Below are 15,471 nucleotides of genomic sequence, written 5' to 3' on the forward strand. Positions count from 1 at the left end.
TTTTGAAGTGTGTCATTAAGACAAAAAAATTATCTTCTTGGGAGCATGAATAGTAGATGCCATCTTGCCTAGGACCAAAGTGTTAGACTGGAAAACTAGCAGACAAAGGAAGGACGGGGAAACAATAGCGCCCTTTTCTGATGTTGCTTCATCTTTTTTAGCTTCACCATCTTAGATGGCTTGAATGCTCTCAGTTTTCCCAAACTGATCAATAGCAGAGCTCACAGCATGAGCGTATTTTAGACATAACAAAGTCAGACACATTTTCATGTGCCTACTTGCCTCAATTGTATCAATATTATGGCAAAGGCTATGGAGCCATGCTTGCAATTACTTTCAATCTAGCGAGAAGACTTGATGACATATATATGGACATTATGAGCCAAACAATTTTTACTGCATATCCAGCATTGTAAGAAGTTATTACTATAAATTTTTCATGGTTACAATAGATTTTAGTTCTTGTCTGAAGATGAGGTTATTGGCATGCTAGATGGTAGTTTTACTTAAAGTACAGTCTTGTGTGTTGTTAACTGATCAGCAAACTTTGTGTAGTTGTGTCTTTTGTGTATATTTGGCAGAAAAGAGCAGGGTCATAGTCTGTGAGTTATGTGTTATGTGCTCCAGGAATTCTGATATTTCAACCAAGTCATTTTTCCCAAACCTATGATGACGCCATGATGAATCCCGAGTCCCGGCCCTGCTTCTGCTTAGCCTCCACTTTGTAGCTTCCAAAGTCAAGACGAAATGAAAAAGGAAATTCATTTTGTTCCCTTTGCCTCTTTTTTATAACGTCTAGATTATATATTGCTCGTCCCAGCGTGGTTTTCCACACTGATCCAGATCTTCGCTACCTGTCTTTCAACTCATGCTCTTTGAAAGTCTCTTGTTTGGGTTCAAGCCCCATGACCTGCTGTTTGGCTTGGCAGAGGGGACTGTCTGAATTTGTCACAGGGTCTAATGTTCTTGCCATGCCACACACTCCACATTCACTCCCTCTGCTCTCTGGAATAATATTGTAAAAATCCTTAAGCCCTCGTTCATCCGTGAGTCCAAACTCTGCTACGCTGCCTCCAATCATGATTCCAGATTAGCTAAGGGCTGATGACACTGGAATTCCTCTTAAGTTTCCAAACTCAAAAGAATATCCTTTGATTAGTTTCCACTGGGGTCTTGGATAATTGGCCTATCATAGTCAGCATCAATGGTTTATCATCACTCAGCATCAAAGCACAAAGGAATCCTAATTTTCAATAAGTGGTTAGCTCCATAATTTGGGCAAAGACACTGCAGACTGTCATGCACAAAGTCGTGATCCAAACTGCTCCAATCTGTTCAGCAGACACAGACTGGAGGGCTCTACTCTGTCTGCTTTCCTACTGTATGTGAGGTACTGCTGGTTTGTAAAGCAAGGATTTGTTTAAAGACTGATCACAAAGACAAATGAGTGTATTTTCAGTTCATATAGACCCCTGTTTTCTCTCCAATTTTCTTTTTAATTTTTTCTCCTGTTTATCTTGATTTTTTTTTAGTTTTCTAGGTTTTTCTGATTTGTCTTTTCTCCTTCTTTTAACTAGCAGGCTATGCTAGTTTGAAATCAAATGGTCAAACCAAGGGCATGATTTACACAGGGACTTTGGGTACGTGTTTGAATACTAACGCGCTAAACTAAGATGGTGACCATGGTATATATCATACCTGCTAAACAGCACTGTGCTGTCACTGTGAGCAGGTTAGCATGCTATTGTCAGCCTTTAGGTGAAAGCATTATTGTCCCTAAATACAGCCTCACAACCTTAAAGAGAATGGAGCTGATCATAAATGAGCTTTCTATTATGGAAACTAAACATGATAATAAATTACACAGCATTTCTTTTATGTGTGTTACACAGCACAATAACCATTTATATCATAATTTGCTGTCCCCGCTTCTAAAACCATATATGCCTTTGTTTTAATGCATAGTTACACTGTGTGAATTAGACAGTAAAATCTGAACACATCACAGACCCATGTTTGTGGGTTCCCACATCATCACTACAGGATTCCATTCACTGCTCAGCAATTCATAAAGATAATGAGAGTTAATATTTGGCATACCAGCCGCCAGGTCACTGGTGTGCTTTTGTGGTTTGTTTTATCATTCAACCCCAAAGCCAGTTCACCCACATGTGCATTTTTTCCTTCTGCAGGACCTGTGAAGGGCAGAATATCAAATATCGCACATGCAGTAATGTGGTAAGTTCGGCAAACTCATCTTTATGTAATGGATGTCCATAGAGCTTTCAAGTGGTTCTCTCTTGAGATAAACTGATATGGCAAATTGTGATTGAGAATTTAGTGTGGTGGAACTGTGAAAATATTACCAGGGTTTATGGTTAAGGGGTATAATTTTGTGATCTAAGACTCTGTTGTTTGAGAGAAAGTGAGAAGTAGCGGTGGGGAAACATCAAGCTCCCTTTGTTTTCATTTAATCTGGTAATTACATGCAGCAATCACAACGTCAACCACCAAGATTTGTGACACTAACAATCTCCTTTCCACATGCAGTGCACATTACCAATCGAGTGATATATTTTGCACAGATTTAAAAAGTATCTAAAATACTCATGTCTGTGTTACCCTCAGGACTGTCCTCCAGAAACTGGTGATTTCCGTGCCCAGCAGTGTTCGGCTCACGCAGACGTGCGATACCAGGGTCAGTACCATGAGTGGCTGCCTGTGTACAATGACCCAGACAACCCCTGCGCTCTCAAGTGCAAAGCCAACGGTTCTGGCCTTGTGGTGGAGCTGGCGCCCAAGGTGCTGGACGGGACTCGTTGCTACACCGAGTCCTTGGATATGTGCATCAGTGGAGTCTGCCAGGTAGGAGAAAGAATCTGAGACCTTTATTGTTTTCCACCACAGAGGAGTACACATTTCTTTCTTTGCATTTATCTATTGGGGAAATCACAAGAAGCCAAAATGCACTTATTGTATACCCACAATATTGTGAAGACAAAATAGAGAGGTGACCCACTCTTAGCTCTCTTTCAGTGTTTGGACATTTGCACAACTTTAGGGGTTCCAAGAGAGACTTCTCAGAAACCAAAACATGTGATTTAGATCAATTGCTATTAAGAAAATCTGAAAAATGTATCTTCCAGAGAACACATACCAGTGTGTTGGGAGCAGCCACAGGCTTCGATTTAAGTGAAGGCAGTCTTGGAGAACTTGAGGACAAATATGCAGATCACATGGAGTATTTACGCTCTTTGATAGAATAAAAGCTTTCAAGTACTGAGACATCTGGCTTCAGCGGATACTATCCTTTTAGAATTTGTGCCATTTTTCGTAGGTAATGACATAATTAGATTTTTATGAAAATGTTTTTTAAGGGTTTACAGTTTAAGACAGAATACAAATTTTTATCAGTAATTGCCAATGGGAAATTCTATATGAAACATAATTACATTTGTATATTCCATTTATTTATATATTCTTGTCAACACTCCTCTACAGTTCATTTGAATGTGAGAGCTAATAAGTAAATAAATCCAAGAAAATTCACACACAGTAGGCTGATCTATGTAACATCATGCCATCTGCTTTACAAATGAATACCCAATGAGAATTATAGTTGAGACTGGGTTTTTGACTGACAGTCCAGGAAATAGTTTAGAATGCATTTTTTCCCGGTTGAATGGAATTACATCCTGAGGCATTGTGTGTGCAGAGACACACAAGGATTTTAATGTACTCTCTTACCATGCTTAGAATCACACTGTGGTTTTTGGTTTTTTCTTACCGACAGAGATTGCGAAAAACTCCATCAATCAACTGCGGATGGTTGCAGATAATATTTAATAGAAAACAGTGGGGAACAGTTTTTGCAAAAACCATGATTAGCTCAAAGGGGATGTTTTATGCTATCTTAAGAATACAAACAATAGTTGTGGTATGAATATGGAAGAAACCAGAGGCTTGTTTGGATAATTTGATTATAACATTTACATGGTATGATGAAAGACATTCTTTTTAAATTTAAATCAAAGGTCTAACAGAACCAACATGTTTACTTTCAATGGGACTTGTTTTCATTTTTCCTTGTGTTTCTTCTGTTCTTTTCATATTTTATCATAAGCATCCTAATAGAGATTTATTTCCAGTCTTTTTAGAAAGGGGGTTCAGAAATCTGGTTGCTGCGCAACTCTTGTTTTTGTTTTTTTTGTTTAGTTGTGCCTTTGCGTTACAGATTGTAGGTTGTGATCATGAGCTGGGGAGCACAGCAAAGGAGGACAACTGTGGCGTCTGCAGTGGAGATGGCTCATCCTGCCGACTTGTGCGAGGACACTACAAATCCCAGCACGCTTCAGGAAAAAGTAAAGAGTCTGCACTCAGGCACTTTGATTTGTTCTAATTTAAACACAATTACTTCTATACTTCCAATCTAAGTTAAAGGAGATCTCCGCTCCTCTTACACATAAAGTTCAGTTTACTAGTCATGGGGAGCACTACTGGATTAGCTTGGCCTTGACTCAGCTAACACACTTTAAAAGGAAAGTCTACAAAGTCTCAGTGATAAACTGTGGGCTTGAGTTAAAAAAATATGAGTAGGAAAGTTCTGATGAAAGATGCTATTAAGTTGCATTATGGAAAGTGTAGGATTCAGTGATTTTGGAGCTTGACCCATACTAGACTCACTGACTTTTGACTTGTTTTGGTTATCTAATTTCATTCTTGAAGTGTAATTACAACATTACCTGCTTGTATTGTTTTACCACCTGTAGTTATACTGAGTCAGCTTTTATTGCATTTCATTAAGTACTGATTAGATACCTCCTCATGCTATTTCTCTCTGCCTGTCTGTTTGTCTCACTCAAGCTGAGGACACAGTTGTCGTCATCCCCTATAAGAGTCGTCATGTGCGTCTGGTTCTGAAAGGCCCGGATCACTTGTGTAAGTCCTGGTAGGTCCAGGGTGCCCTTCCATCCAAAACAGTTGAACATGATATTTATATTTGGCAGTGTTTTTTATTGCCAAATACTGCACTTTAAACCCAAGTATTCTGCATGTGCTCTTCAGGTTTTACTGCAGGTCATGCAATTTTTTAATGATGTGTGGTGAAAAAAGAAAATTAGTTTTTCATTATACACATTGACCTTTCTAATAAACCTTTTTTAATAAATATCTCACCCAAATAACAATCTATAATTAACCCTTTATTCCTGATAATGGACAAATATATTTATATTGGGCTCTCTCATAAAGACTGGTTTTAAAAGTAGCTTGGGGCAGAATAACCACAAGAGCTATTTATTTCTCCCCTTTGCTCTGGCTCTGAGAAGACGTAAGACTTCCAGCAAATATTTCTGATGTCAAAGTATTGGCACCAAACTCCCCACTGAATCAAATCGATAACAAATGTTCCATCTCTGCACCGATCCTTTGCTCCATGGTTATTTTACAGATACTTTCCTGAGCCAGGCCAAAGGCTCTTCTTTTTCTGAATGGACAGATTTTTCATTAGATATTTCCCCGGTTCTTTCTCAAATTGTAACCATCTGTCGGCAGATGATGGCTGCCGCTGGTTGCCGCGTATTCCTGTGTTTCCCCGTTGTTTTTGTTTAAATGTCTTTGCTGGAATTGCACAAGACCTCGTTAGGCCAAGGTTGAAGTGAGGTCAAACAATGGAAAAGCTCACTGCAGTGCTGGCCTGCTCGCAGACCTACATGAGTCTCCTGGCAGTGCCAAAGTGAGTCTCTTTGCATCCAAACGCAACAGCCACTCTGCACTCTTTGTGTGTAACTGGATCTGACTGAAGACCTGAGATAAATGAATCATCCTCTGAGTATCTTGACATTTTAATCACTTCTTCACACTTACTTGCAGTTTCATTTTGTTTAAAGTTCACAATAATGATGGAAATGTAAGCAAGAAATGATTATGATGAATCAAAGAGAAACTAAAGTCTCATTGTTAATTCATCTTGTAGAGGTCAGTGGCCATGACTACTGTATCTGTTTCTGACCATGATGTGTTCATTGTGCTCTAGCTGTCTGCTCTGTTTCCTTTTTAGATGTGGAGAGTAAGACTCTACAAGGGGTGAAAGGTGAACTGGACTTAGATACATCTGGCCAGTTCCACCTGGAGAACACCACCTTAGACTACCAGAAGCTCTCTGATAAGGAGATCCTGAGAATCACTGGCCCACTTGGAGCTGACTTCACTGTCAAAGTAAGTTCTTAAATACAGAAATTCCACCAACTTAGTTGTGTTGATCAGATTTTCGTATTAACCATGATCAATGTTTACCCCACTCTGCAGTTTTTCTTAGCATTTGGTTGACTACCACCACTCTAATCAGTGTCCAATCAGCGTCCAGTCAGCAAGCAGCTGTTTTCAGTGAAAGCATTCAGATAAATCCCCTGTACACTACCTGTTGTGTTGTGTGGCCAGAAACGCATCTTCAAATGAATGCTGCTGATGTTGGTTGCAATTGCTACTAATTCCTTTAACTTTCTAATTGTTTAACTAAAACCAAAAGCCTTCAGACTGCTTTTTAAAGGCTTTGCTTGCAAATGATCCCAGTCAGCTTCACTCTACTGAACAACTGACATCACGGGGACATTTTTGTTTTCTTTTCCGCAGCTTAACTCAAAATTGTAGTTTTTGCAATGCAAAGCTCTGAAAATAGTGCACTGCGGCCAAACTGTGCTCTGATAAGTTCTTGTTTCCATGAACTCTCGGTGAACTCCTGCGAGTCATGCAGAGTTCAAAGCAGATTTGATTTCGGATGTTTGGATTTGAAGATATCAGTATGTGTGAACCACTTAAATATTAGATGCAAATGACTTTTTTGTCTACTTGCTCTCTCTGAGGAACAACATATCTCTGAAGCAGTGTGTTATGATGTATTTAATTCATGATGGAACATCATGCCTTGATTATCAAATGTCACAATTTACCTACACTATGTGTTATAACATTACACAACATAAATTCAGTAACGGAGCATACGTTTTTGTTTTTTTTTTTTTTTTACAATCCAGTGACACAATGGCTATAACATCTTTCTCATCTTCATTGCACACACACACACATTTTCAGACAAGGGCCAGAGAGTGGACATTAAAAATTATACAGGCCACGGACGGGGAAACGCCTGTGAAAACTTCCCCCCTCATAAACACAAGACTATAAATAGGAATTGAGGAGACAGAAATCTGAGATGCTATAAATGCATCATTTCCTGATCTGTTACATGGTGGACAGCCAGCTCGTATCACAACACTGGAAACTGTTTGGACAAATGGAAAATTATATTAAAAAGTTAAAAAGTTCCTGGACAGTGTTTCCACTGTAAATGCATGAATGTGAGTGAGTGACAGTGGGATTTGATTTGTGCTTATTGTATGTGTAGGTATAATCTGTCTTTGGGTATTTATTCAACATGGTTGAGGTGTGAGGATAGAAGAGAAATGTTTGCTGAAATATTTATGAAACTTACAAAATGTCCTCAGGAATAAGACCAACAAAAACACACATGAGCTAATCTGTATTCATTATATAAGTAAAACATTAACAAATTGTCTACTCTGGTCCAGGAAATGATTAATCACTCTCTCTGACTTCTCCTGCTTGTAGAAATTGGCATTTCAGGTTACTCAGGAGCCAATTACTCCAATGTCTGTGTGTGGAAAAAGAACATCTCTGAATAGATTCCAGTATGTTTCAGTCATCTGTTGGCACTGTCAGCAAACAAACTACTATGATTTCATTTGCATCAGCTTTTTTTCTCTAATCTCATGTCTTGACTGATTATATCTGAGGAATAGTGACAATGTCAAGATGACGACTGAGGAATAACCAACAGTGGTTTGGTTGTTTGTAAGCTTAAGAGGAGAGAAACTAGTCTTTTATTATATTTAAAACAATTAGAATTAAAAGCAGAAAACTCAGACTGAATCATAAATGGCTTTTTTCGACTAATAGTTGCAGCTTCATAAATAATATTGTCATTAAATAGCGTAAAATATGTTGTTGATCATTCCCTGAACACGGTCTCTGTAGGTACAGTTTGCCACTGGAGCAGACAGCGTGATTCAGTACATCTACTACCAGCCCATCATCCACCGCTGGAGAGAGACTGATTTCTTCCCTTGCTCTGTCACATGTGGTGGAGGTAGGCAAGTAGTTGTACTGCTGGCATTATAAAAATGAACTTAGTACTTGATAGGAGCCAATAATATTTACAGTTGACTGTTTTGAAAGCTGTGATGCTAACAGGTTTTCCTCTTTTTCATATCTGAAAAAGAGGAAAACATATATAAGTGCTCAGCTTTGAACTATTGCTTCAATACATGACAATGTTACCCTGAGTGTCAGCTTCTGTCGTATTTCTTCTGCAATACCTGACTTGTCTTTGTCGTAGGTTACCAGCTAACCTCAGCAGAGTGCTTTGACCTACGGAGCGGCCGGGTGGTTGTGGATCAGTACTGCCATTATTACCCAGAGAACGTCAAACCTAAACCCAAACTCCAGGAGTGCAACATGGAGCCCTGCCTGGCCAGGTTAGAGAGCAGACCACTAGTGGGATTAAACTGGACAAAAACACTTGATTTTAAGTGCAGATATTTATGTTAATGACCCTAAATGAGCCTAATTTCCTTGATTAATTCTACCTTTTAGTGATGGCTACAAGCAAATTATGCCATATGACCTCTACCACCCTCTGCCCCGGTATGTACTCAACGACTGTGACACACAATACAAATTCCAACAGGCCAACAGTCTGCATCAGTCTCTTCACGACCCGTAACCTTTTACAACATCAGGTGGGAGAGCAGTCCCTGGACCGCCTGCTCCACCTCCTGCGGCGGGGGTATCCAGAGTCGCTCTGTGTCCTGTGTGGAGGAGGACATGCAGGGAACCATCACCGCCACTGAGGAGTGGAAGTGTCTGTACTCCCCAAAGACAGCCATCCTGCAGCCCTGCAACACCTTCGACTGCCCCACCTGGCTGGCACAGGAGTGGTCACCTGTAGGTGCTCTTTGTTACTCTGTTTTAGAGCATTCTAATGTTTTTCTCTTCCCTTGCTTTTGTGAGGTGCTGTAAGGCATCACATGATTGGAAATGCTGAGACAGTTCAACTAAAAAAAATCTAGTAACCAAATGTAAAGAGATGTTTCTTTGTGTTCTGTGGCTGCTACCACCTGGGAAGTCAAATATTAGCAAATGGTTCATTTGTCTTTGTAGTCTGCAGGTCGTTACAGTGGGTCTTAATTAACCCTTGAGGTTAGAATAAATAAGAAAACCATGATTCATTTTCTCACGGGGGAAACAAAAATACACTCAGTAGACAGTCTGACTTGTGATTCTGTCACCTCTCTCATCAAGCAGTTAAGAGTTAAAGTTAAGAGGTGCACCTACTGAGTGTCCTTCACCACCCTTGCCCTTGAACACACCATCCAAAACAAACAAAGGTTTAATAAAAACCCTAAAGTCAGCAGCACACATGAAGTTCTTTAACTTACTGCGTGCCATTCACATCCAGGCTATTAAGATGAAGCGACTGGATCAATCTGACCATCCTGATTAGCTGACTTAACTGACAGAGTTGCCACCACATTGATTGTAAATGCCTCAGTTGACTTTCTAATGGGGATTTTTCAACCTCACCACTCACACAGGCACAAGTTGAGGCCCAGGGAGTCAGATTTGTAGCCTTTTAAAAACCTGGGATGCTGTTTACCTAGCACATTCCTTCTATGCCTTTAAATGCTTGTTTTGGCAGAAGATAGACAAAGTTCACTCCTGAGCAGAGAGCTTTGGAAGGTCTCTTTCTTTACTCCCCTTGAGTCAGAAGCTAAGGCTTTAAAGAGATGTGGTTATAGGAACAGAGCTCAAGATGTTAGCCTGTCTGTGTGACAATTATTATCAGTCGATCAGTTATTCATAGATTATATCTGCTGTCATCACTAGTGCACGGTGACCTGCGGTCAGGGTCTGCGCTACAGGGTGGTGTTATGCATCGATCACCGGGGACTCCACGCTGGAGGCTGCAACCCCACCACCAAACCTCACATCAAGGAGGAGTGCCTGGCGACTGTGCCCTGCTACAAGTCCATAGGTTAGCTGTGTTTTATTTTTTTTGTCATGTTTTGACCTCCAAACTAGTACTTGTTTGTAATTTCTTCTTTTCTGGGTCATTTGCTCTATAGATACACTCCCAGTTGAGGCAAAACCTGTGTGGCATAAGCAGGCCATAGAGCTGGAGGAAGAGATCACTGTAACTGAAGAACCAACGTAAGTACCAACCATATACATAACTTGTGTGTGCATGAAAAAAAAGGATGCTGATGAGATCTCATTGGTTTCATCTCTTTTTGTTGCTTCATACCAGTAAGAAGAAACTACACATCATGTGTCTACTACCTCCCTTTCTCCCAGTTTTGCAGTTTTTCTGAATCCTAATGTCTCTGTCACCCAGATCACACAGCCTGTTTGGAACCTCAGTTTTCTGTCAGAGATGAATGTTCTGTTGAAACCATCACTGGTGCAGGGGGCCTTGCTGTAAATTAGTTGGGAGGACGCAACTGCTAAAGCTATACAAGGCTCTTAAGGTTCACAACCCAGAAAAATCAGGAAAAATTTACAGCATTCATTTCCCCTTTTAAAGAATTACTGTCACTCTGCAGGGGTAAAGGAGCAAAAGTCAGGTCCCAGATATGCAGTTTTAACAACAGTTTTCACAGTCCAGAGCTTAAGATTTACCTGGAGGCGAAATTGAAGCAGACAGGGCCCCGGTGCTGCCAAGAAAACCGCCACTGTATCATGGGTGTGTTCATGTCAACTGCCATTTTCGTCAACTTGATGTCATAATGTACAGCTGTAGCCCCTATTTTTTATGACACTTTTCAAAATATGCACCAGTTTGTGTGCATGTCTCTTTTCACACCTGTGCATATCAAACAGTTGTCGGGCATGATGGCAGAACAGTCTTGTCAAGACAAGAAGAGAAGAATTCACTGCTTTACATAGCTGTTTAATGCTGTAATACAATGAACGTGTCCATTGTCAGTTATGAGTAATGAGTTCGCTGTATTAGGTTATTTAAGGTAAAAGGGGAAATGAATGTGAAAGAGAAAAAAATCTTTTTGGAAACCATCAGACTGTTCAGTCACTAGCTACCAGCATTACCTCAGCAAGCCCTCAGATGTTCCAGATGTTCTTGTCCCACATATCAATTGACTAATAAAGGCTGTCCTCTGAAGATGGACAATGTTTGGACTCTACCCAGTGTCTTGCATGACTTGTATTAGCGACCATGTTAGCCAGTTCACAACATCTGTTGCTTTGACTTATCTTTGGAGCAAGAGAGCGGGAGAGAGAGAGAGAGAGAAACGCCAAAACATATGATTTTGCTCTAATGCGAAAAAAAAGCATGTCTTTCCTCCAAAAGCACATAAATATCTGTGTATAATATGCAGTCATTCACAAGCCAACAACAATATCTGCCTACCATATGGGGCCAGGTTACGGATGTGAGAGGAAGGAGAAGGAAATTCCTGTGTTAGACTTATTGCACCTCCATTGCCAGGCCTTATGCCTGCCCTGAACCACCACTGTGCAACTGCTTGAAAAATTAAACCCATATATGTTCCCCAACTTGGCCAAAAGTTTTTTTTCCACCTTGCCACTACCATGAGTAAATAAAATATTTCCAATGATGGAAATTTAATTGATATGATTAGAATGGGGCTTTGGCGGATATTACAAAAATGTGTTGTTTCCTTCCATGAATGAAATCAAGATTGTTTTTGAACTGACAGATGTACTTTAACTACGCATGAAGATAAACATTTCTGTGGGTTCGCTTGTTGACTTTGTTGTCCCTGTTCCAAGGTCTAACTGCCGGTGATTCATTTGTTTGTCCAAAACACAATGAGTCCTTGAGTTCTCATAAAGAGCCAAGTTTGCTGTAATTATGAGCTCTTTATTGAGGCATCTTATAAAACAGCAGGGTACGCTTGTGTTGTGGTCAGACTGCTCAACCGAGGAAGAATGCTGCACACTGGTGCAGACTGCCATGCCAGTGGTACCTTTATTAGATACATGTACACTGAGAGCATGTTGTAGAAAACTGATGTGGTACTTTTATAAGCCCAGTAAGTGAGTCGCTCACTAGAGCATTTGGGCTCAGATTGTTGTTGTTGTCAATCTCAGCTACACAAACTGGGATTAGCAAACAATACTTTAGCTCATCTTATTGTCTTGTCAAGTTTGGATGAGATGAGCAAAAAAAAGAAAAGGCTCATTTTTACAGCTAACACCACACCAAAAACATTGAACACTAAAGAGACTTAAAGCTACAGAGGCAAGTTATTGTAAATGATGTATAGGTGGAAACCATAAATTTAGCTGATTTCCAATGGGGTTTTTTTTTTCAGTTCAGATTCAGAGTCACTGACAAAGTAGTCCATTTTGTTTCTAAACTATGCAATTAGCATCACCATTCAACTGTGCATCAGTAAGCAACTGCCTCACCATTCATAACGCCAGGATCTTACAGCACTGCCTCTAACTGCCCTCAGTTAGTTCAGTCTGTGGCTGGTTTGGAATAGTTTGTTTAGCTTTGTAAAAAAAAATACAACCATTGTTTATAAGAGTAATGGCTCAGCAACCATTCACCCGCAACAGAGTTATGATATCATCATTATTTCTGTGGATTTCATGGTTTTTCAGTCAACAGGGGGAAGCCCCAAAGCCCATTCAGCAACCACAAATTTGGTCAGTGACAGTGGTAATTCAGTATAGTCAAGCATGGTCTTAGAGATCTTTTTGTACATTTACTGATGCTTTGAAAATCCCTATAAACTATTTTAGCTGAAATAAACTAAAAATGGTTATCTCAGCCCCCAACAGGACAGCTGCTGAAAGTTCTAAACATCAGGGTTGCCATCTAACACCCTATAGTCATGATCAGATGTATAATTGAATCTGTAACAGTCCGGGCAGTCATCTAGTCAAAGCCATTCAGAGTGAGGATAAGTGAGATGTAGATTTCTCCTCCTCGATCCTTCAAGTTTTCCATTGAGAGTTTAAATTAAATCTGAGGATCAACTAGGATTTCTGTCTCACACTCTCTAGTTTTGTTATTCTCTTGCACTTTTGTGAAAGCTGTTGAAGGGGTGACAGTTCAGTCTCTGGGTCCTAACTCTCACCCAATCTTGACAGGCCTTTAGGCATTCATGAACACCAATGATCTACAAGTATTTCCTTTTCTGATCTATGGGGAAGGATGCGCGTGAAAGCAGTTTATCCATGAATGGCTGATCCTAAGTCTTCACAGCTGTTCAATTAATCACAGCAGGATAAATGCTAAGTCCATAGTGAGTTTATGAGCTTAACAGCAAATGATTAAAATCTATACACAGGAGGAATGCTAAAAACCCATCATGTGCTATCAAACTACTTTGAAGCACTGCTGATTTGGAGTCAGTCTTTATCAAATCAAACTATAACTACATTTCTAAGCCTGTTTGCATAGGTATGTGAAGAATACTTCTTGAGTGAAAAGCATGCTGTTTATCTTAATGTCAGTGATTAATCAAAACACTGCCACTCATCTTCAGCTTCATCCCTGGTCCCTGGCAGCCCTGCAGCCAAACATGCGGCGCCGGAACCCAGCAACGGACCGTCAAGTGCCAGGTGTTGCTGTCCTTCTCCCAGACTGTCGCTGACCTGCCCGATGACGAGTGCGGAGGGGTCAAACCTGCTTCGATTCAACCCTGCTACCGCACTCCCTGCTCTGGTGTTTCGGGCCAAGGAAAAGAAAACAAAAAGGAGGGGGAGGAAGAAGAGGAGGAAGAGGAGGGGGAGACACCTGAAAGAGAGGAACTGCACGACTGGGAATATGAAGGGTTTACAGAGTGCTCAGAGAGTTGTGGGGGAGGTATGGATCATTATTACCCTCTATAATCTGAGAGTATAAAGAAATAGAGCTAGAAAAGAGAGGAGCTGGGAGTTGAGAATTTAACACAACAAAGAGTCTACAGCCATGCTAGCAGCTCTGTGAGGTTGTACTTAGACACAGTGGTGTTTTGAGCTAAAGGTTAACATCAGCGTGCTGGCATGGTAACGTGCTGATGCTGAGCAGACTTAATGTTTTCTAGGTTTACCATTTTTTCAGCTTGTTAACATGTTTTGCAAAGTAGCACAGCTGAGGGGAATTTCATTAGTTTCAGAGATTTTTCAGTCTGGACCAAAGGAGCTAAGGGGCAACCAAAGACATTGTCAGTGTGATCTTATATTAAACCCACAGCATATTTTTTTTTATCACGCACACACTAAAATATATTTCTTAGTTTGTAAATCCTGAAAGCAAACCTCAGTCAGTCATTGTCATCAAAAGAGAGTGTAAAAAGTCACAGCAGTAACCAGTGATGTCATGCTAGTGGATGACTAATGCCATGCCATTATAGGCTTTGAAGTAAGTTATATGATTTTAGATGATAATGGATGGAATACCATCTATTCAACCCTAAAGGTCATACGTCACTGACTCTCGCAGCAGAAGTGAATGCTGCACCAGACAGAGACAGCTTTCCTAAACATCCCGCCAACAGTCATTGAGGCCCACTTTAATCTCCCCACCTCCACATCCAAACATGTATGCCTGCGTTGTGCCTGTTAATGTCCGCATGAGTGTGCATATGTAACTTAATTTCTGCCCATGGGCGTAGGCTTTTGTCAATGTCTGTGTGTATGTGTGTTCACCCAAACCCAACAAACTCCCATCCAGGGATGATTACAGAGCGGTATCGGATGTCACATACACACCCCGAGGGCTGCGCTCCTGTGGACCATCACACCACTGTGGCGTTTGAAGTGCCTGCCTTACTGTTATTGTCCCCAACATTAGAAGCAGACTCCAAGATTTATATTACACTGCTTTTAACGTGACCTGACATCACACCCTTAAAGTTTATCCACAGTTCAGAAGTTAAACAGGCGGCCATACTGTTTTGATGTTCATTGTGCCCCATTAGATATAACCGCTGCTTGCTTTCATTGTGGGGCCTAATATCTGGGTTGCTTCACTGCAGTGTCTGCTTGCATTATTCTATGCTCCATATGTGTGTGAATGTGATAATATGCTAGTAAGAGATGCTTAACAAGAACAGTGTGTGTTTGCATTTTTGCCAGTCATTCTAAGAAGTGGGACAGCAACCATGTGTATATTAACACTGTAAACATTTATGAATGAACCCTGAATCATAGCACATGGTTCTTTGGTCATCACTTGTGACAGTTGTGGTGCTGTGTGTGTCTTATCCCAGGTGTGCAGGAGGCTGTGGTGATCTGTCTTAACAAGCAGACCAGGGAGGCAGCAGACCAGAGCCTGTGTGTGAGCTCCCGTCGGCCCCCGCAACTCCTCCAGGACTGCAAAACTCAGCCCTGCCCACCCAGGTACGGCAAAACCCACAA

General features: G+C 40.7%; 1 protein-coding gene across 6 annotated transcripts in view; it reads left to right on the plus strand.

Moving 5' to 3' along the window:
- The window catches only part of LOC108892918 (ADAMTS-like protein 1), a 90,855-nt gene that overhangs the window by 65,180 nt on the left and 10,204 nt on the right, over positions 1-15,471 (plus strand). For 3 of the 6 annotated variants that reach the window (XM_018690724.2, XM_018690703.2, XM_018690729.2), the window contains 13 exons: positions 2,193-2,238; positions 2,629-2,865; positions 4,235-4,361; positions 4,864-4,938; positions 6,059-6,216; positions 8,053-8,164; positions 8,414-8,552; positions 8,671-8,721; positions 8,817-9,021; positions 9,964-10,111; positions 10,203-10,287; positions 13,617-13,936; positions 15,324-15,453. In XM_018690724.2, coding sequence (XP_018546240.1) covers positions 2,193-2,238; positions 2,629-2,865; positions 4,235-4,361; positions 4,864-4,938; positions 6,059-6,216; positions 8,053-8,164; positions 8,414-8,552; positions 8,671-8,721; positions 8,817-9,021; positions 9,964-10,111; positions 10,203-10,287; positions 13,617-13,936; positions 15,324-15,453 — 1,833 coding nt within the window. Of the gene's footprint in view, positions 1-2,192; positions 2,239-2,628; positions 2,866-4,234; positions 4,362-4,863; positions 4,939-6,058; positions 6,217-8,052; positions 8,165-8,413; positions 8,553-8,670; positions 8,722-8,816; positions 9,022-9,963; positions 10,112-10,202; positions 10,292-10,384; positions 11,277-13,616; positions 13,937-15,323; positions 15,454-15,471 lie in introns of those variants that run through there. The other 3 variants (XM_018690735.2, XM_051076116.1, XM_018690741.2) reach the window with 3 other exon arrangements.

This window comes from Lates calcarifer, linkage group LG15 (assembly GCF_001640805.2).
Source record: "Lates calcarifer isolate ASB-BC8 linkage group LG15, TLL_Latcal_v3, whole genome shotgun sequence".
NCBI lineage: Eukaryota > Metazoa > Chordata > Actinopteri > Centropomidae > Lates > Lates calcarifer.